At 46.1% G+C, this 21630-nt stretch overlaps 1 protein-coding gene across 1 annotated transcript in view; it reads right to left on the reverse strand.

Annotated features, from left to right (window-relative positions):
* Positions 1–21630, reverse strand: part of LOC121539705 (connector enhancer of kinase suppressor of ras 1) — a 64648-nt gene that overhangs the window by 28390 nt on the left and 14628 nt on the right. Inside the window, exons 4-6 of the mRNA XM_045206118.1 lie at positions 6199–6255; positions 5073–5114; positions 3017–3136 (exon numbers count right to left, since the gene is read on the reverse strand). Of these exons, the coding sequence (XP_045062053.1) occupies positions 3017–3136; positions 5073–5114; positions 6199–6255 (219 nt within the window). The remainder of the gene's footprint in view (positions 1–3016; positions 3137–5072; positions 5115–6198; positions 6256–21630) is intronic.

A 21630-nucleotide genomic window follows, 5' to 3' on the forward strand; every position in this document is an offset into this window, starting at 1 on the left:
GCTAGAACTGCCCTGGTCAACTGTAAGTGCTGTTATGGTGAAGTGGAAACGTCTAGGAGCACGAAATGGTAGGCCACACAAGCTCACAGAACGGGACCACTGAGCGCGTAAAAATCCTCGGTTGCAACACTCGCTACAGAGTTCCCAGCAAATGTTCCAACATCTAGAGGAAAGTCTTCCCAGAAGAGTGGAGGCTGTTATAGCAGCAAAGGGGGGACCAACTCCATATTAACGCCCATGATTTTGTAATGAGATGTTCGACGGGCAGGTGTCCACATACTTTTGGTCATGTAGTATAGGTCACCCATAATCTGAAGGGGAATTCATTGATTTCCACTGTTTCAGTTTCCTAGCCATTTGTATTTGCTCTTCTGAGGCCAATGGGTTGAAAATTCAGTGTGATTTAATTTGAAACGTTTCAACAATGTGTGTTATAAGGAGCCGATTATTTAACTAGAGTTTAGTAAACTGAGAAAATACATGAATAGTTCTCTTTATGATGCACATTGTAGAATAAACATTTTTTATTCAATTACGCTGGCAGATTGTAATTAAGTTTAATGAGGTTTACGGAAGTTTTGCACTTTGAACAATGCTTTTGCACTACTCTACTAACTGTAAATCGCTCTGGATTAGAGCGTCTGCTAAATGACTAAAATGTAATGTAATGTAAATGTACTGAAACATGGCCCAGTCCCAGAGTATACCAGAGTATATTGTAACTCAGAGGAAGGAGGAGGAAAACTTGAACAGAAAAATAAAATAAAAATATAAAATAAATGAGTGGGATGGTGGCATGGGCGCTGCGTCCAAAAGCTTCCCCTAAAGTAAATAAACTAAAATTACATAATTACTCCTGTTTATACAAAAGTACATTAAATCCTTCAAAACACTACACCAGAGAGCATGATCTGCCACAGAGGATCATTAGCTTATTTTAAAATAATTGCTGAGGATTGTTTTAAATCACATCACAAGTGCATACTGCCTGGAAATGCGCAATTTGGGAAGCCTGCAATTTGGGCAGCGCGTGTAGAAAATATCAGAGCTGACTGTTGATTTGCGGCTGTCAGTGAAAAGCATCTGTGATAGGCCTTAGCCTATCACAATACATATTTTTAAATATACATTGTGGAAAAAACACAGAAGAGGAGACAAAGGTGAGATTGCCTAACTAAAGACAATCAAAATTCGAATCACTCCCAATAGGCTATTGAGCCAACAATCTGATTGCCAGTGGTGTAAAGTACTTAAGTATAAATACTTTAAAGTACTACTTAAGTAGTTTTTTTAGTATCTGTACTTTACTATTTATATTTTTGACAACTCCCCCCCAAAAAAATAATGTACTTTTTACTCCATACATTTTCCCTGACACCCAAAAGTACTTCTTACATTTTGAATGCTTAGCAGGACAGAAAATGGTCCAATTCACACACTTATCAAGAGAACATCCCTGGTCATCCCTACTGCCTCTGATCTGGCGGACTCACTAAACACAAATGCTTTGTTTGTAAATTATTTCTGAGTGTTGGAGTGTGCCCCTGGCTATCCATAAATTTTTAAAAAACAAGAAAATTGTGCCGTCTGGTTTGCTTAATATAAGGAATTTTAAAATTATTCATACTTTTACTTTTGATACTTAAGTATATTTAAAACCAAATACTTTTAGACTTTTACTCAAGTAGTATTCTACTGAGTGACTTACTTGAGTCATTTTCTATTAAGGTATCTTTACTTTTACTCAAGTATGACAATTGGGTACTCTTTCCACCACTGCTTATTGTCACTATAGCGGAGAGCGTCGGCCATATCCCCGGTGAGTGTGTGCCGCATATTCACCGTCTTTATCATTAGGTGAGTCCGTGGCAAGTTTTTTTTAGGACAATCATTTCCTCCTCCAGGCTAGATAGACATCATAGGCTACAATATGCATATCTCCCCTTTCATAGGCCTCGATTAGATGGTTGAATTCAAGACAAGGTATTTTTTATTGAGCTCAGTTTATCAGTGTCAGCTGATCAGCCTTACCCGATCATTTTGTGGTATTAAAGATTACGCTAAATGTCTCCAGTCATGGAAAGTAAAGTGTTGTAGAATTGCATGAAATGTGTTTATAAAAGCATTTTTTTTAGGATCCTCCTAGGAGGTCTGAGCTGTGGATGTACAAAGAAAGCAGAAGGAAAGCAGAAAGGTATTTTTTGCGAACAGTGAGTCCACTATATTATTAGCCTAACTTATGACTATCCAATCTACTCATCACGTTAGTAATAGTAGGCGATCTTGATGGATGTTAGACCCATGCAATGCTTTATCATAAAAGGTGATTTGTTTTCATGACAAATATAGTGAAAATGGAAAACTAAGGAAGAACGAGAGAAAACGGAAGAGAGAGAGAAGGATAGCAAATGAGACACCTATAACAAAGAAGGAGGTCGATTGAGGACTGATTGGACAGAGAGAGCGAGAGAACAAGAGAGAGGCAGGAGGAGAAAGAGAAAGTAACAAGAAGTTTGAATAAAGGATCAGAGAGGATGATGAAACAGAAGAGAAACAAGGAGGTCAGAGTGACATAAAGAGAAGGAGTAACATGAGTCATCCCTAAAGGACGATCAGGATGACCTAATGGAATTATGTCTGATTAGTTAGACAGAGAGGTAGAGACAGGAGGTAGAGACTGGAGGTAGAGACAGGAGGTCGAGACTGGAGGTAGAGGCAGGAGGTAGAGGCAGAGACAGGAGGTAGAGGCAGGAGGAAGAGGCAGAGACAGGAGGTAGAGGTGGAGGTAGAGACTGGAGGTAGAGGCAGGAGGTAGAGGTGGAGGTAGAGGCAGGAGGTAGAGACTGGAGGTAGAGGCAGGAGGTAGAGGTGGAGGTAGAGGCAGGAGGTAGAGGTGGAGGTAGAGACAGGAGGTAGAGGCAGACAGGGCTCAATGACAGATGTTCTGATTGGTTAGCCAGAGCCAGTCGCAGATCTGATTGGTTCGTTAGAATGACACTGACAGTGTGCCACTTACCAGGTGGTCACCGGGGGAGACAGGCACCAGGTCAACCCTCTCCAGCAGGGCAGTGTGGGTAAGGAGCGCCTCTGGACTGCAGTTCAGGATCTCATCACACACAGCCACCAGCTGACGACACTGGCGGGACAGATGTTGTACATAAAAAATTGTTTCACTTATATTGTACATCTTATATGGGTCTACTTGTAAAGGGATGTGAATACATATGTAAATGAAATATTTCTGCATTTCATTTTCAATAAATTTGCAAACATGTCTAAACACATTTTTTCACTTTGTCATTATGGGGCATTGTGTGTAGATGGATGAGAGAGAAAATCTATTGAATCCATTTTGAATTCAGGCTGTAGTTCCTTATTGCAAACAGGATAACATGTTTTGGAATATTTATATTCTGTACAGGCTTCCTTCTTTTCACTCTGTCAATTAGGTTAGTATTGTGGAGTCACCATTGGCCTCTCCGGGAACTGAGTTAGGAAGGACTCCGTATCTTTGTAGTGACTGGGTGTATTGATACACCATCCAAAGTGTAAGTAATAACTTCACCAAAGGGATATTTAATGTCTGCTTTTTAAAAATGTATTTACTCATCTACCAATAGGTGCCCTTCTTTGCGAGGCATTGGAAAACCTCCCTGGTCTTTGTGGTTGAATCTGTGTTTGAAATTCACTGCTCGACTGAGGGACCTTACAGATAATTGTATATGTGGGGTACAGAGATGAGGTAGTCATTCAAAAATCATGTAAAACACTATTATTGCATTCAGAGTCCATGCAACCTATAATTGACTTCTTAAGCACATTTTTACTCCTGAACTTACTTAGGCTTGCCATAACAAAGGGGTTGAATACTTTTTGACTCAAGACATTTCAGCTTTTCATTTTTGATTAAATTGTAAAAATTTCTAAAAACATAATTCCACTTTGACATTATGGGGTAGTGTGTGTAGACCAGTGATTCATTTTAAATTCAGGCTATATATGTTTCCATACATGTTTCATGAGATGAAAAAAAATTCCACAAAATGCACAAATTTGTTTACATCCCTGTTAGTGAGCATTTCTCCTTTGCCAAGATAATCCATCCACCTGACAGGTGTGGCATATCATGAAGCTGATTAAACAGCATGATCATTACACAGGTGCACCTTGTGCTGGGGACAATAAAAGGCCACTTTAAAATGTGCAGTTTTGCCACAGATGTCTCAAGTTTTGAGGGAGCGTGCAATTTACATGCCGACTGCAGGAATGTCCACGAGCTGTTGCCAGAGAATTGAAGGTTCATTTCTCTACCATAAACTGCCTCCAACGTCGTGTTAGAGAATTAGGCAGTACGTCCAACCAGCCTCACAACTGCAGACCACGTGTAACCACGCCAGCCCAGGACCTCCACATGCGGCTTCTTCATCTGCGGGATTGTCTGAGGAGGGGTGGGGTGGGGTGTGCTTAGGAGTATTTCTGTCTGTAATAAAGCCCTTTTGTGGGGGAAAAACAGATTCTGATTGGTTGGGCCTGGCTCCCCAGTGGGTTAGCCTGGCTGCCAAGTGGGTGGGCCTATGCCCTCATAGACCTACCCATGGCTGAGCCCCTGCCCAGTCATGTGAAATCCATAGATTAGAGCCTAATGAATTTCTTTCAGTTGACTGATTCCCTTTATGAACTGTAACTCAGTAGAATCGTTGAAATTGTTTCATTTATATTTATATTCTTGTTCAGTATATATTTTGATGTATAAAATCACATGCTTCTAATTAAGTTGTTGTTTGCATTAGAACTGGAAAAAAAATAAAAATAAAATATATTCTGGGGAAAATGGTTGCACTAGTCTAGTAGACTTTTGAGTAGGGACAGATATAATTAAACATTAAGTTATTGAATAAACAACAGATCCATTGCACCACCACACATCAGCTTGTGATAATTATCACTGTTTGTCCCTTAACGATTAAAATCATTATACGGAAATTAATATTTCATTTAACTAATAATTAGGAACAGTATTTAGAAAAGACAGTAGCTGAGGAAAATAAAGCTGTTGATATGAGTGTACTTACGATGGAGATGATGTCCTTCTCTTTCTCGTAAACAGCGGAATCCTGTCAAAAGAGCAGAATGAAAACAGGATCAGGGACGTGTGAATAATACACGAGACCCCACAGAGACTGAAAACAGTACTGATATCTGACAGTGGGACATTCTGATGGTTTGATGTCCTACTTTCTATGATAAAAAGGCCTGAGGCATTCCAAAACACCAGGAAGTGGACCATCCAAGAGTAGTATAAGCACTAGAATGTCCTCTCTGTTAACACAAACTTTGACACATGCCATCCAGGCCGCTCATTGCCAAGGCAGCAGCTACTCTTCCTGGGGTCCAGCAAAATTAAGGCAGTAAATACAATTTTAAAAAAAAACTTTACAATACATTCCCAGATTTCACAACACTGTGCCCCCAGGCCTCTACTCCACCACATCCACAGTACAAAATCCATGTGTACGTGTGTGTGTATGCATGTGTCTGTGCCTATGTTTGTGTTGCTTCCCAGTCCCCGCTGCTCCATAAGGTGTATTTGTATCTGTTTTTTTTTTAAATCTAATTTTACTGCTTGCATCTGTTACTTGATGTGGAATAGAGTTCCGTGTAGTCATGGCTCTATGTAGTACTGTGCACCTCCCGTAGTTTGTTCTGGACTTGGGGACTGTGAAGACACCTGTGTTGAGTCATCCGCATACATAGACACACACTGGCTTTACTCAAAGCCAGTGGCATGTCGTTAGTAAAGATTGAAAAAAGTAAAGGGCCTAGACAGCTGCCCTGGGGAATTCCTGATTCTACCTGGATTATGTTGGACACAGCAACACCTCCACCATTGGCATTTCGGTATTTTCTGTAAATTTTATAACCTTGTATTGCTACCACTCTATCATCAAAGGTATTATCTAAGAGAGTTTCAGCGGATATGAATGTCATCTGTTACTAGAAAATTATCCATTTCATATTTACCTCACTCGTCACTTCATTGACAAACACACCTTTTTAGAGGGGCAGACCAATTGTATTCAAAGTCACTGTTATGAAATAGTGATAAAACGTTGTGTCAACATAGCAGAGCGAGTGGGAGGTTATTTTCGTCCCTGGGACAGTGTGTGTGTGTACGTGTGTGTGACTGTGTGTGTTTACCTGGGTTGCCCTGTTGGGTGGAGGGTAAATCCTGTGAACTCCTATAAGCAATGAGCGCTTGGATTACAGTTAGCCAATTAAAGCTTGTGTGACGTGAGAGGGAGAGCAAGAGGGCTAGAGAGGGGGGAAGAAAAAGAGAGAGCAAGAGAGAGAGAATGAGAGAGAGAGAGAGAGAGAGAGCGAGACGCTTGAGCTGGATCTACAGTGGGGAAAAAAAGTATTTAGTCAGCCACCAATTGTGCAAGTTCTCCCACTTAAAAAGATGAGAGAGGCCTGTAATTTTCATCATAGGTACACGTCAACTATGACAGACAAATTGAGAAAAAGAAATCCAGAAAATCACATTGTAGGATTTTTTATGAATTTATTTGCAAATTATGGTGGAAAATAAGTATTTGGTCACCTACAAACAAGCAATATTTCTGGCTCTCACAGACCTGTAACTTCTTCTTTAAGAGGCTCCTCTGTCCTCCACTCGTTACCTGTATTAATGGCACCTGTTTGAACTTGTTATCAGTAGAAAAGACACCTGTCCACAACCTCAAACAGTCACACTCCAAACTCCACTATGGCCAAGACCAAAGAGCTGTCAAAGGACACCAGAAACAAAATTGTAGACCTGCACCAGGCTGGGAAGACTGAATCTGCAATAGGTAAGCAGCTTGGTTTGAAGAAATCAACTGTGGGAGCAATTATTAGGAAATGGAAGACATACAAGACCACTGATAATCTCCCTCGATCTGGGGCTCCACGCAAGATCTCACCCCGTGGGGTCAAAATGATCACAAGAACGGTGAGCAAAAATCCCAGAACCACACGGGGGTGTCAGGGCCGTGTAGAAATGGTGTGGTGTGGAATCAAGTGCAGAAGCAGAAGGAGAGTCCAAAATACTTTACTGGAAAATGCAATGCAAAAATCCAAAATAGCCAGAGGCAAAACGCACACAGGCTTGAAACACAAGCGCCCAAAACAGGCGCGCAAAACTCCTCTAAATCGAGAAGTAGGCAATACAGAGGTGGCGTACCAAAACACAGGTACGAAACGACACCAACACGAAACAATTACACACAACACAACACTCATAACAGGGAAACTAAATAGGGAGCTTAATTAGACATAACACAAGACAGGTGTGACTAATCAGACAAAACTAGTCAAACAGAAAACATGGAGCGGTGGCAGCTAGTACTCCGGAGACGACGAACGGCGAAACCTGCCCGAACAAGGAGGAGGAGCTGCCTCGGCCGAAACCGTGACAGTACCCCCCTTGACGCGCGGCTCCAGCCGTGCGCCGACTCCGGCCTCGGGGACGCCCCGGAGGGCGCGGCGCCGGGCGCGTAGGATGACCACGATGGAATTCGGTCATCAGGGACGGATCCAGAATATCCCTCCTCGGCACCCAGCACCGTTCCTCCGGACCGTACCCCTCCCACTCCACGAGATATTGGAGACCCCCATCCGGCGTCTGGAATCCAGGATGGTCCGAACAGTGTACGCCGGAGCCCCCTCGATCTTTAACGGGGGCGGAGGAGTCTCCTCAATCTCGAAGTCCTGGAGTGGACCAGCTACCACCGGCCTGAGGAGAGACACATGGAATGAGGGGTTAATATTCTTGTAATCAATAGGTAGTTCTAACCTGTAACACACCTCATTCAATCTCCTCAGGACTTTAAAAGGCCCCACAAACCGCCGACCCAGCTTCCGGCAGGGCAGGCGGAGGGGCAGGTTCCTGGTTGAGAGCCAGACTCGATCTCCAGGTGCGTACACTGGCCCCTCACTGCGGCGTAGGTCGGCGCTCGTCTTTTGTCGACGTATGGCACGCTGCAGATGGACATGAGCAGCGTTCCACGTCTCCTCCGAGCGCCTTACCCACTCATCCACAGCGGGGGCCTCGATCTGGCTCTCATGCCACGGTGCCAGAACCGGCTGATACCCTAATACACACTGAAAAGGGGTTAGTCTAGTGGAGGAGTGGCGGAGAGAGTTCTGTGCCATCTCGGCCCAGGGCACATATCTCGCCCACTCCTCCGGCCGGTCCTGACAGTATGACCTCAGAAACCTACCCACATCCTGGTTGACTCTTTCGACCTGCCCATTGCTCTCCGGGTGGTAACCCGAGGTAAGACTCACCGAGACCCCCAAACGTTCCATAAATGCTCTCCAGACTCTGGAGGTAAACTGGGGGCCTCGATCAGACACTATATCCTCGGGTACCCCGTAATGCCGGAAGACGTGAGTAAATAGAGCCTCAGCGGTCTGTAGGGCAGTAGGAAGACCCGGCATGGGAAGGAGACGACAGGCCTTAGAGAACCGATCCACAACGACCAGGATGGTGGTATTCCCCTGGGAGGAGGGAAGATCGGTAACAAAATCCACCGATAGATGTGACCAGGGTCGCTGTGGAACGGGCAGGGGCTGTAATTTACCCCTGGGCAAATGTCTGGGTGCCTTACACTGGGCACATATTGAGCAGGAGGAGACATAAACCCTCACATCCCTGGCTAATGTTGGCCACCAGTACTTCATGCTAAGGCAGTGCACCGTCCGGCCAATACCCGGATGTCCAGAGGAGGGAGACGTGTGAGCCCAATAAATCAACCGATCCCGGACCTCGAGCGGGACGTACGTCCGACCCACCGGACACTGTGGAGGACTAGGGTCGATACGCAACGCCCGCTCGATCTCCGCATCGACCTCCCACACCACCGGTGCCATCAGACACGACTCCGGTAGTATGGGAATGGGCTCCACGCACCTCTCCTCCGCGTCATACCGGCGGGACAGAGCATCTGCCTTCCCGTTCTGGGACCCAGGGATGTAAGTGATCTTAAACACAAACCGGGCGAGAAACATAGTCCATCGAGCCTGGCGAGGCTTTAGTCTCCTAGCTGCACGAATATATTCCAGGTTACGGTGATCGGTCAGAATAAGGAAAGGGTGCTGAGCCCCCTCAAGCCAATGCCTCCACACCTTTAGGGCCTGGACTACGGCTAACAGCTCCCTGTCCCCTACGTCATAATTCCGCTCCGCCGGACTGAGCTTCTTAGAATAAAAAGCACAGGGGCGGAGCTTAGGTGGTGTACCCGAGCGCTGAGATAGAACGGCCCCTATACCAGCCTCGGACGCGTCTACCTCAACTTGAAACGGTAAAGTGGGATCCGGGTGCGCCAACACCGGAGCCGAGGTAAACAGGTCCTTCAGCTTACCAAAAGCCCTGTCCGCCTCAGCCGACCACTGCAAGCGCACCGGACCCCCCTTCAGAAGAGACGTGATGGGAGCTGCCACCTGACCAAAACCCCGGATAAACCTCCGGTAGTAATTCGCAAACCCCAAAAACCGCTGCACCTCTTTAACTGTCGTTGGGGTTTGCCAATTACGCACGGCGGACACTCGGTCCACCTCTATTCTCACCCCTGACGCAGACAACTGGTAACCCAAAAAGGAAACTGACTCCTGAAAGAACAGACATTTCTCAGCCTTGACATACAGGTCATGCTCCAACAGTCTCCTCAATACTCTGCGCACCAGGGCTACATGCTCGGCCCGGGTAGGGCTGTACACCAGAATATCATCAATGTACACCACCACCCCCTGCGCCTGCATGTCCCGGAAAATTTCATCTACAAATGATTGGAAGACTGATGGAGCATTCATTAACCCATATGGCATGACCAGATACTCGTAATGGCCGGATGTAGTACTAAATGCTGTCTTCCACTCATCACCCTCCCTAATGCGCACCAAATTATATGCGCTCCTGAGGTCCAATTTTGTGAAGAACCGTGCCCCGTGTAATGACTCCGTCATAGTCCCAATCAGCGGGAGTGGATAACTGTATTTAACAGTCACCTGATTGAGACCGCGGTAATCAATACACGGACGCAGACCTCCATCCTTCTTCTTCACAAAAAAGAAGCTCGAGGACGCGGGAGAAGTAGAGGTCCGTATGTATCCCTGTCTCAGAGACTCGGCAATGTACGTCTCCATAGCTTTTTTCTCCTCCTGTGACAAAGGATACACATGGCTCCGCGGGAGCGCTGCTCCTATCTGGAGGTCTATCGCACAATCCCCCTGTCTATGAGGTGGCAACCTTGCCGCTCGGGTCTTACTAAACACAAGTGCCAAATCCTCATACTCAGGAGGAATGTGCAGTGCCGACATCTGGTTCGGACTCTCCACCGAGGTCGCCCCTACGGAAACACCCAGACAAAACCCCTCACACTGAGCAGACCACCCTTGAAGAGCCTTCTCTCGCCACGAAATAGTAGGATCATGGGTGGTTAACCAGGGAAGCCCCAGTACCACCGGATACGCAGGAGAGTCAATCAGATAGAGTTGAATCGTCTCCTCATGACCCCCCTGCGTCATCATCCTAAGTGGCGCTGTGAGCTCCCCAATCCACCCAGATCCTAACGGACGACTATCTAAAGCATGTACGGGGAAAGGTTTATCGACTGGAAGGAGGGGAATCCCTAACTTAACACAAAATTTGCGATCTATAAAATTCCCAGCTGCGCCTGAATCGACTAGCGCCTTATGCTGGGAACGAGGTGCAACCTGTGGAAAACAAACAGGCAATGTAAAGTGGACGACAGAAAGCTCTGGGTAAGTAGGGCGCCTACTCACCTGGGTGGACTCCCCCACTGTATGGCCTGCCATCTCCCTCCTCAGGGAACCCTCCCCAGCACCTAGCCGCGGTGTGTCCTCCGCGGCCACACTTGGTGCAGGAGACTGCTCCCCTCGGGTTCCTTCCTCTTTTAGTTCTAGCGCCAGCCCTCCCAGCTCCATCGGACTAGGCTCGGAGGTGCTGGAGGGTGGAATGGGAGGCCCCCATCTGGGACGTCCGCGGGTCGTGAGTAGGTTGTCCAGACGAATAGCCATGTCCACAAGCTGGTCAAAAGTTAACGTAGCGTCCCCTACACGCTAACTCCCTGCGGACGTCCTCCCCTAAGGCTACACCTAAAATGGTCTATGAGGGCCCCTCTCATTCCACCCCGCGTCAGCCGCTAGAGTCCGGAACTCCAGTGCGAATTCTTGAGCGCTCCTCATCCCCTGTCGAAGGTGGAATAGACGTTCCCCCGCCGCTCTTCCCTCTGGTGGATGGTCAAAGACCGCACGAAAGCGGCGGGAGAACTCCGCATAGGTGACTGTGGCGGAGTCTATTCCCCTCCATTCGGCGTTGGCCCACTCCAACGCCTTGCCGGTGAGACAGGAGATGAGGGCGGAAACGCTCTCGTATCCCGAGGGCGCCGGGTGTATAGTGGCTAGGTAGAGCTCCACTTGCAGAAGGAAGCCCTGACACCCGGCAGCGGAGCCGTCGTACGCCCTCGGGAGCGAGAGCCGAATCCCACTGGGTTCCGGTGGATGAGTAGGCAGGTTCTCTGGTGGTGATGGAGCGATCGGTGGGGCTGTGGGAACACCGCTGATCTCCCAGCGCCGAAGAGTGTCCATGACGCCCTCCAACGCGTGCCCGATCCGATTAATGCGATGTTCCTGTCCCTGGAGACGTCCCTCCACGCTGTTGACTTGTGCTCCTGCTGATTCCATCGAAGTGGTGTGGAATTCTGTCAGGGCCGTGTAGAAATGGTGTGGTGTGGAATCAAGTGCAGAAGCAGAAGGAGAGTCCAAAATACTTTACTGGAAAATGCAATGCAAAAATCCAAAATAGCCAGAGGCAAAACGCACACAGGCGTGAAACACAAGCGCCCAAAACAGGCGCGCAAAACTCCTCTAAATCGAGAAGTAGGCAATACAGAGGTGGCGTACCAAAACACAGGTACGAAACGACACCAACACGAAACAATTACACACAACACAACACTCATAACAGGGAAACTAAATAGGGAGCTTAATTAGACATAACACAAGACAGGTGTGACTAATCAGACAAAACTAGTCAAACAGAAAACATGGAGCGGTGGCAGCTAGTACTCCGGAGACGACGAACGGCGAAACCTGCCCGAACAAGGAGGAGGAGCTGCCTCGGCCGAAACCGTGACAGGGGGGACCTAGTGAATGACCTGCAGAGAGCAGGGACCAAAGTAACAAAGCCTACCATCAGTAACACACTACGCCGCCAGGGACTCAAATCCTGCAGTGCCAGATGTGTCCCCCTGCTTAAGCCAGTACATGTCCAGGCCCGTCTGAAGTTTGCTAGAGTGCATTTGGATGATCCAGAAGAGGATTGGGAGAATGTCATATGGTCAGATGAAACCAAAATAGAACTTTTTGGTAAAAACTCAACTCGTCGTGTTTGGAGGACAAAGAATGCTGAGTTGCATCCAAAGAACACCATACCTACTGTGAAGCATGGGGGTGGAAACATCATGCTTTGGGGCTGTTTTTCTGCAAAGGGACCAGGACGACTGATCCGTGTAAAGGAAAGAATGAATGGGGCCATGTATCGTGAGATTTTGAGTGAAAACCTCCTTCCATCAGCAAGGGCATTGAAGATGAAACGTGGCTGGGTCTTTCAGCATGACAATGATCCCAAACACACCGCCCGGGCAACGAAGGAGTGGCTTCGTAAGACGCATTTCAAGGTCCTGGAGTGGCCTAGCCAGTCTCCAGATCTCAACCCCATAGAAAATCTTTGGAGGGAGTTGAAAGTCCGTGTTGCCGAGCGACAGCCCCAAAACATCACTGCTCTAGAGGAGATCTGCATGGAGGAATTGGCCAAAATACCAGCAACAGTGTGTGAAAACCTTGTGAAGACTTACAGAAAACGTTTGACCTGTGTCATTGCCAACAAAGGGTATATAACAAAGTATTGAGAAACTTTTGTTATTGACCAAATACTTATTTTCCACCATAATTTGCAAATAAATTCATAAAAAATCCTACAATGTGATTTTCTGGATTTTCTTTTCTCATTTTGTCTGTCATAGTTGACGTGGACCTATGATGAAAATTACAGGCCTCTCTCATCTTTTTAAGTGGGAGAACTTGCACAATTGGTGGCTGACTAAATACTTTTTCCCCCCCCTGTATTTACATTAGGGCACCACACCACGCCACAGGCCTTCTTACGTAAACGTCTAAAGACATCCAACCACTCTGATCCCCAGCTCAATAGTTAAAGGGGCAGTACACTCCAAAATCAAAGTTAGTACAATGTCCACAGACCTCAAAGGTGAGTGACATCCTAACGTTACAGATTCTCTATGACAGGTGCCATCTATTTAAATTATTCAAATTCCCCCATATGCTGCTATTACCATAAAAGCATGCTTCCTCCATCCTCCTGGGATACATTCTTCTTCTTCTTTGTGAACCCACAGAACAGGATATCTGGGTCTGTGTCCCAAGTGGCTCCCTATGCCCTGGTGGGCCCTGGTCAAAAGTAGTGCACTACATAGGAAATAGGGTGCCAGGAAATAGGGTGCCATTTGGGAAACAGCCTCAGTGATGACAGGACAGGTGCACTTCAGCCCTGAAACTGTTCTTTCTGTAGATCAGGTGGGTGTGCTGAGGGAAAGCACAGCCATGGAACTCTACACACGCTTCTTTATGGTACTTCCTCTATGAGGTGAGAGAGCAGGCTCACCTACACACACACACACACACACACACACACACACACACACACACACACACACACACACACACACACACACACACACACACACACACACACACACACACACACACACACACACACACGTACTGTATGGACTCATGCATGCACACACACACACACACACACACACACACTTCAAAGGAATATTTGATGACTTCACAGTGGCTTACATACGTCACACCAACATCATCAGACTGTAGTGCTGAGCGATTAGTGGTTTTTGAGGTCGGTTCGGCTTCGGTTAGATTATTAAAAAGTAATAACTTTTTTTTCTTTCTTTTTTTTACATTAAATGCTGTATGCAAGTTCAATGCTGTAACAACACAGAATAAAACAATCAATAAAAAATATAATGATGGTAGTAACTGCCCATTTATACTCACTTATTAACCATCATTTATTCACATTACTTTACTTTAATAAAATATTTCAGTTGTGTATATTACATTTGTTTTTTGTTGACTTATTATTTCATTCCAAGTCATCATCTCATCTCTATAGAGCTGCTGCCTATGCTGTCTGACTAAATCACTATTTTAGTAGTTCTTCAAAGTAAATAACGCAGACCTTTATGACTGCTGAATACCAACTATCAATCACTTAGATCATGTTTTTTCAGGTAGAGATACCTCTCAAAGCAACTGTTTTTTACTCCTCTCCCGTGTTCTCTCTTCTCTCCGTGTCTGCCCGACACTAATCTAACGTAGCATGAGTAAAAGAAACATACCGACGCGCAATGGATTATGGCCATTGTAGTTAATTACAACATGTTCTGCACTAAACTATTCAGAACTTTGTCCTGTTGGAAACTACAACTCCCTACTACATCGCACAGTTTGGGCTTGATCTGATTTATCTCTAGAGACACTATGCAATGTGCGCATTGAGCTCACAGGAAAAAAATTAAGGAGATGGAATTAAAATAATTGAACTGATGTCGGTCAATTAGTTGTTTAAAAAACAAAAAATAACTGACATTTCAGTTAATCGCTCAGCACTATCAGACGGCAGGCTGCCTCCCCACCAACATGTGATCCCCATCTGACATCACAGAGAGAGGACCACATCTACTGGTACCATTATCCAGGGAGAGGACCACATCTACTGGTACCATTATCCAGGGAGAGGACCACATCTACTGGTAGCATTATCCAGGGAGAGGACCACATCTACTGGTAGCATTATCCAGGGAGAGGACCACATCTACTGGTTCCATTATCCAGAGAGAGGACCACATCTACTGGTACCATTATCCAGGGAGAGGACCACATCTACTGGTAGCAGTATCCAGGGAGAGGACCACATCTACTGGTAGCATTATCCAGGGAGAGGACCACATCTACTGGTAGCATTATCCAGGGAGAGGACCACATCTACTGGTAGCATTATCGAGGGAGAGGACCACATCTACTGGTTCCATTATCCAGGGAGAGGACCACATCTACTGGTAGCATTATCCAGGGAGAGGACCACATCTACTGGTAGCATTGTCCAGGGAGAGGACCACATCTACTGGTAGCATTGTCCAGGGAGAGGACCACATCTACTGGTAGCATTGTCCAGGGAGAGGACCACATCTACTGGTAGCATTGTCCAGGGAGAGGACCCCCACTGCCACAAAAGCCCCCCACAGCCCCACCCACCATTGCCACCCAGTTCTGTTCCAAACAGCCCCCATCACTACCCAGTTCTGTTCACAACAGCCCCCATCACTACCCAGTTCTGTTCCAAACAGCCCCCATCACTACCCAGTTCTGTTCCAAACAGCCCCCATCACTACCCAGTTCTGTTCCAAACAGCCCCCATCACTACCCAGTTCTGTTCCAAACAGCCCCCATCACTACCCAGTTCTGTTCCAAACAGCCCCCATCACTACCCAGTTCTGTTCCAAACAGCCCCCATCACTACCCAGCTCTGTTCCAAACAGCCCCCATCACTACCCAGCTCTGTTCCAAACAGCCCCCATCACTACCCAGTTCTGTTCCAAACAGCCCCCATCACTACCCAGTTCTGTTCCAAACAGCCCCCATCACTACCCAGCTCTGTTCACAACAGCCCCCATCACTACCCAGTTCTGTTCCAAACAGCCCCCATCACTACCCAGCTCTGTTCACAACAGCCCCTGGCACTTCAATGTTCCATTTTTCCTCAATATGACTTCCTCACAGACTGTGGTTGCTGCTTAGCAGAAGAGTGAATATGAAAGCCTCCATTACTTCTATAATAAATAAAGTCTTTATAAAAATTGACCTTCTGCTTTGTGCCTTCTCACACTGCCAGAGGTGTACAGTTATTCAACACTGTCTGTTGTGCGTTATTGCTTATGTAATATGCCTTTATTCCAGTTAATTAACGATGGCCCGTAAAAGTGAGACTGAGGGTATAGCCATTCACTTGAAATAATCTATAATGAATTGTAAATTACTGTTGTTAGTCTAATTTATACAGGAAATGACACACTCAGAAAGTAGCGTTCAACTTGGATTGGATTCATATACCGTGGGAGCAAGGCACAGCTACTCAAACATAAGGTTCACTTCTCCCATACAGTTAGGTCAAGTGATGCACTTCAACTACATGCCTGGTGTCTATGTGGTGTGCTTTGCAGTTGTCTAGGAAACAGATGTGGATTGTTCTGGGTGGAAGAACATACTGCACTCTAATCTCATGATGCATTCACACACATGTATGCATACACACACCACACAAACGTTAATAATCATTGTGACAAAAAGCCCTTGAGTAGTTTAAAAGGCCCAGTGCAGTCCACATTTCCCCCCCTGTGTTTTATATCTATTTCCACACTATGAGGTTGGAATAATACTGTGAAATAGTGAAAATGATGATAATGCTCTTTTAGTGTACGAGCTGTTAGAAAATACCACCTGGAATGGAGTTTTGGCCTGTCTGGTGACATCATTATTTCTTCATACATTTTTATCCAGAACCTCTGGCTGAAACTAGCCAGCTAGCCAGCTAACTAGCTACTTGCTATTAGCCACCGTTAGCGGTCTTCACCATTGTCCGTGGCCGTGGCCTGCACTACCTACCAGCCAGCTCTAGCCTGGACAATTATCGGCCAGTCTGCACATCGCGCTATCGAGCCAGAGCATATCGGATTTTCTGCCAGAATCACTGAATCACTGGACCTTAACACCGGATCATCGCAACTAGCTAGCTGCAACCGAATGGCTGTTGTCGTTGTTGGCTAATCACCACTAATCACCACTGTCCTGAAGCTAACCCCAGTTAGCCTTGAGCTAGCCTCGAGCCAGGCCCATCTCCCGGCTATCTACCTCTCTGTCAACCGGACAGGACCTCCTAGTGTTGACACGGAGTCCCGCCGATCCATAACGACTGGTCTGCCGACGTAATCGTCTGATGTGGTTTCAACAGGCTTCCCGTTGCGACAACCACGAAGATTTATCTGCTAGCCCCGGCCCCCTAGCACACGCAAATCAACAGCCGTGCCTCCAGCTCGCCTGTAGCGTAGCAGCCACTGAACTGCTCCCGGACTTACTTATTGCTGTTCACTGGACCTTATGCTCACTCAGCTACACAGCTGATGCCTGCTGGACTGTTCCTTTATACGGTACCCCATCCTGTTGATCTGTTTAGCCTCAGCTCAAACTTTCATTGCCATTACCAGCTGTTGTCTTAGCTCTCTTGAATAACACCTGTGACTGCTTTATGCCTATCTCCCATGTCAATAAGCCTTGCCTATTGCTGTTTCGGTTAGTTCTAACTGTACTTTTTCAATGTAGAGCCCCCAGTCCTGCTCAACCTGTCTCAGATAGATCCTTTGGCCCACCCCCCACACACGCAGAGACCAGCTCAATCGGTGCCTCCAGTGATGCTCTCTTTCATCTTTACCCAACGTTTAGGTTTACCTCCACTGTACTCATATCCTTCCATATCCTTGTCTGTACATAGTGCCCTGAATCTATTCTACAACGCCCGGAAATCGGCCACTTTCTTTCTCTGTACCCAACGCACTAGAAGACCAGTTCTTAAAGCCTTTAGCCGTATCCTTATTCTATTCCTCCTCTGTTCCTCTGGTGATGTAGAGGTTAACCCAGGTCCTGTGGCCCCCAGTATCACTCCTGCTCCCCAGGCGCTATCATTTGTTGACTTCTGTAATCGCAAAAGCCTTGGTTTCTTGCATGTTAACATCAGAAGCCTCCTCCCTAAATTTGAGTTATTCACTGCGTTAGCACACTCAGCCAACCCTGATGTTCTAGCAGTGTCTGAATCCTGGCTTAGGAAGGCCACCAAAGATTCTGAAATGTCCATTCCCAACTACAACATTTTCCGTCTAGATAGAACTGCCAAAGGGGGCGGATTTGCAATCTACTGTAGAGACAGCCTGCAGAGCTCTATCATACTATCCAGGTCTGTGCCCAAACAGTTTGAGCTTCTACTTAAAAAAATCTGCCTTTCCAGAAATAAGTATCTCACTGTTGCCGCTTGCTACAGACCCCCCTCAGCCCCCAGTTGTGCCCTGGACACCATATGTGAATTGATTGCCTCCCATCTATCCTCAGAGTTCGTATTACTTGGTGACCTAAACTGGGATATGCTTAACACCCCGGCCATCCTACAATCTAAACTAGATGCCCTCAATCTCACAAATTATCTTGGAACCTACCAGGTACAACCCTAAATCCTTTAACATGAGCACTCTCATAGATATCATCCTGACTAATTTACCCTCTAAATACACCTCCGCTGTCTTCAACCAGGATCTCAGCAATCACTGCCTCATTGCCTGCGTCCATAACTGTCAAACGCTCCCTAAAACACTTCAGCGAGCAGGCCTTTCTAATTGACCTGGCCCGGGTATCCTGGATGGATATTGACCTCATTCCGTCAGTAGAGGATGCGAGGTTGTTCTTTAAAAGTGCTTTCCTCTCCATCTTAAATAAGCATGCCCCATAAAAAAAAAATCAGAACTAAGAACAGATATAGCCCCTGGTTCACCCCAGACTTGACTGCCCTTGACCAGCACAAAAACATCCTGTGGTGTACGGCATTAGCATCGAACAGCCCCCGCGATATGCAACTTTTCAGGGAAGTCAGAACCCAATATACACAATCAGTTAGGAAAGCAAAGGCTACATTTTTCAAACAGAAATTTGCATCCTGTAGCACTAACTCCAAAAAGTTTTGGGACACTAAAGTCCATGGAGAATAAGAGCACCTCCTCCCAGCTGCCCACTGCACTGAGGCTAGGAAACACTGTCAGTACCGATAAATCTACGATAATCAAAAATGTTAACAAGCATTTTGCTACGGCTGGCCATGCTTTCCACCTGGCTACCCCTACCCCTGCCACCAACTCTGCACCCTCCGCTGCAACTTGCCCATGCCCCCCCGCTTCTCCTTCCCACAAATTCAGATAGCTGATGTTCTGAAAGAGCTGCAAAATCTGGACCCCTACAAAATCAGCTGGGCTAGACAATCTGGACCCTTTCTTTCTAAAATTAGCCGCCGAAATTGTCGCAACCCCTATCACCAGCCTGTTCAACCTCTCTTTCGTATCGTCTGAGATCCCCAGAGATTGGAAAGCTGCCGCGGTCATCCCCCTCTTCAAAGGGGGTGACACTCTAGATCCAAACTCTTACAGACCTATATCCATCCTGTCCTGCCTTTTGAAAGTTTTTGAAAGCCAAGTTAACAAACAGATCACTGACCATTTAGAATCCCACCGTACCTTCTCCGCTATGCAATCTGGTTTCCGAGCTGGTCATGGGTGTACTTCAGCCACGCTCAAGGTCCTAAACGATATAATAACCGCTATCGATAATAGACAGTACTGTGCAGCCGTCTTCATCGACCTGGCCAAGGCTTTCGACTCTGTCAACCACCGCATTCTTATTGGCAGACTAAATAGCCTTGGTTTCTCAAATGACTGCCTCGCCTGGTTCACCAACTACTTCTCAGATGGAGTTCAATTTGTCAAATCGGAGGGCCTGTTGTCTGGACCTCTGGCAGTCTCTATGGGTGTGCCACAGGTTTCAATTCTCGGGCCTACTCTATTCTCTGTGTATATCAATGATGTCGCTCTTGCTGCTGGTGACTCTCAGATCCACCTCTACGCAGACGACACCATTTTGTATACATCTGGCCCTTCATTGGACACTGTGTTAACAAACCTCCAAACGAGCTTCAATGCCATACAACACTCCTTCCGTGGCCTCCAACTGCTCTTAAACGCTAGTAAAACTAAATGCATGCTCTTCAATCGAACGCTGCTTGCACCCGCCTGCCCAACTAGAATCACTACTCTCGGCGGATCTGACTTAGAATATGTGGACAACTACAAATACCTAGGTGTCTGGTTAGACTGTAAATGCTCCTTCCTGACTCACATTAAGCATCTCCAATCCAAAGTTAAATCTAGAATCAGCTTCCTATTTCGCAACAAAGCCTCCTTCACTCATGCTGCTAAACATGCCCTCGTAAAACTGACTATCCTACCGATCCTTGACTTCGGCGATGTCATTTACAAAATAGCTTCCAACACTCTACTCAGCAAATTGGATGTAGTCTATCACAGTGCCATCCGTTTTGTCACCAAAGCCCCATATACTACCCACCATTGTGACCTGTACGCTCTTGTTGGCTGGCCCTCACTACATATTCGTCGCCAAACCCACTGGCTCCAGGTCATCTATAAATCACTTCTAGGCAAATCCCCGCCTTATCTTAGCTCATAGGTCACCATAGCAACACCCACCCGTAGTATGCGTTCCAGCAGGTATATCTCACTGGTCATCCCCAAAGCCAACATCTCCTTTGGTCGCCATTCCTTCCAGTTCTCTGCTGCAAATGACTGGAACGAACTGCAAAAATCTCTGAAGCTGGAGACACTTATCTCCCTCACTATCTTTAAGCATCAGTTGTCAGAGCAGCTTACCGATCACTGCACCTGTACACAGCCCATCTGTAATTAGCCCACCCAACTACCTCATCCCCATATTGTCATTTACATTGTTGTTTATTTTGCTCATTTGCACCCCAGTATCTCTATTTGCACATCATCTTCTGCACATCTATCACTCCAGTGTTAATACTAAATTATAATTGTAATTATTTTGCACTATGGCCTATTTATTGCCTTACCTCCATAACTTACTACATTTGCACACACTGTATACATATATTCTGTTGTATTTTTGACTTTATGTTTTGTTTTACCCCATATGTAACTCTGTGTTGTTGTTTTTATCGCACTGCTTTGCTTTATCTTGGCCAGGTCGCAGTTGTAAATGAGAACTTGTTCTCAACTGGCTTACCTGGTTAAATAAAGGTGAAATAAAAATAAATAAATAAATAAAAATCACCAGGCTGTAAATTTGTTAATAGACCAATAATAAAGAGAGTTCCAAACCTCTTTGCCAATAACAGCTAGTTTTCGGTTTTCCCCTCCCCACTCAGACCACTCCCAGAGAGTCATAGCAAAATTCTTGCTTGAGAAATTGCTCTTCGCTATTAAGCTATATTTGTTTATTTTTGACCATTTTAATTGAAAAAAATCACAGTAAGGTTCTTAATTGTTACCCAAAGATGATTTGATAGAAATACAAACAGCTGCATTGGACCTTTAAGTGTGAGTGGGCTTCCTATAGCGTACATAGAGATGAATTGGCACAATAAAAGAAAAAGGTCATTTTATGAGTAAATGTCCATAGGATATGTGCCACATCATCACTGGGAGGCAATTTAGTCGAACTGAAGCATGCATTTGTGAGTGTGAGTGAATGAGTGTGTGTGTGTAGGAACATACCTGGGGTGTATCTCTTTATACCTCTTCAACACAAAACCAACCCAGCCTGTCTAAAGCAGTGGTT

This window comes from Coregonus clupeaformis, chromosome 21 (genome assembly GCF_020615455.1).
Source record: "Coregonus clupeaformis isolate EN_2021a chromosome 21, ASM2061545v1, whole genome shotgun sequence".
In the NCBI taxonomy this organism is placed as follows: domain Eukaryota; kingdom Metazoa; phylum Chordata; class Actinopteri; order Salmoniformes; family Salmonidae; genus Coregonus; species Coregonus clupeaformis.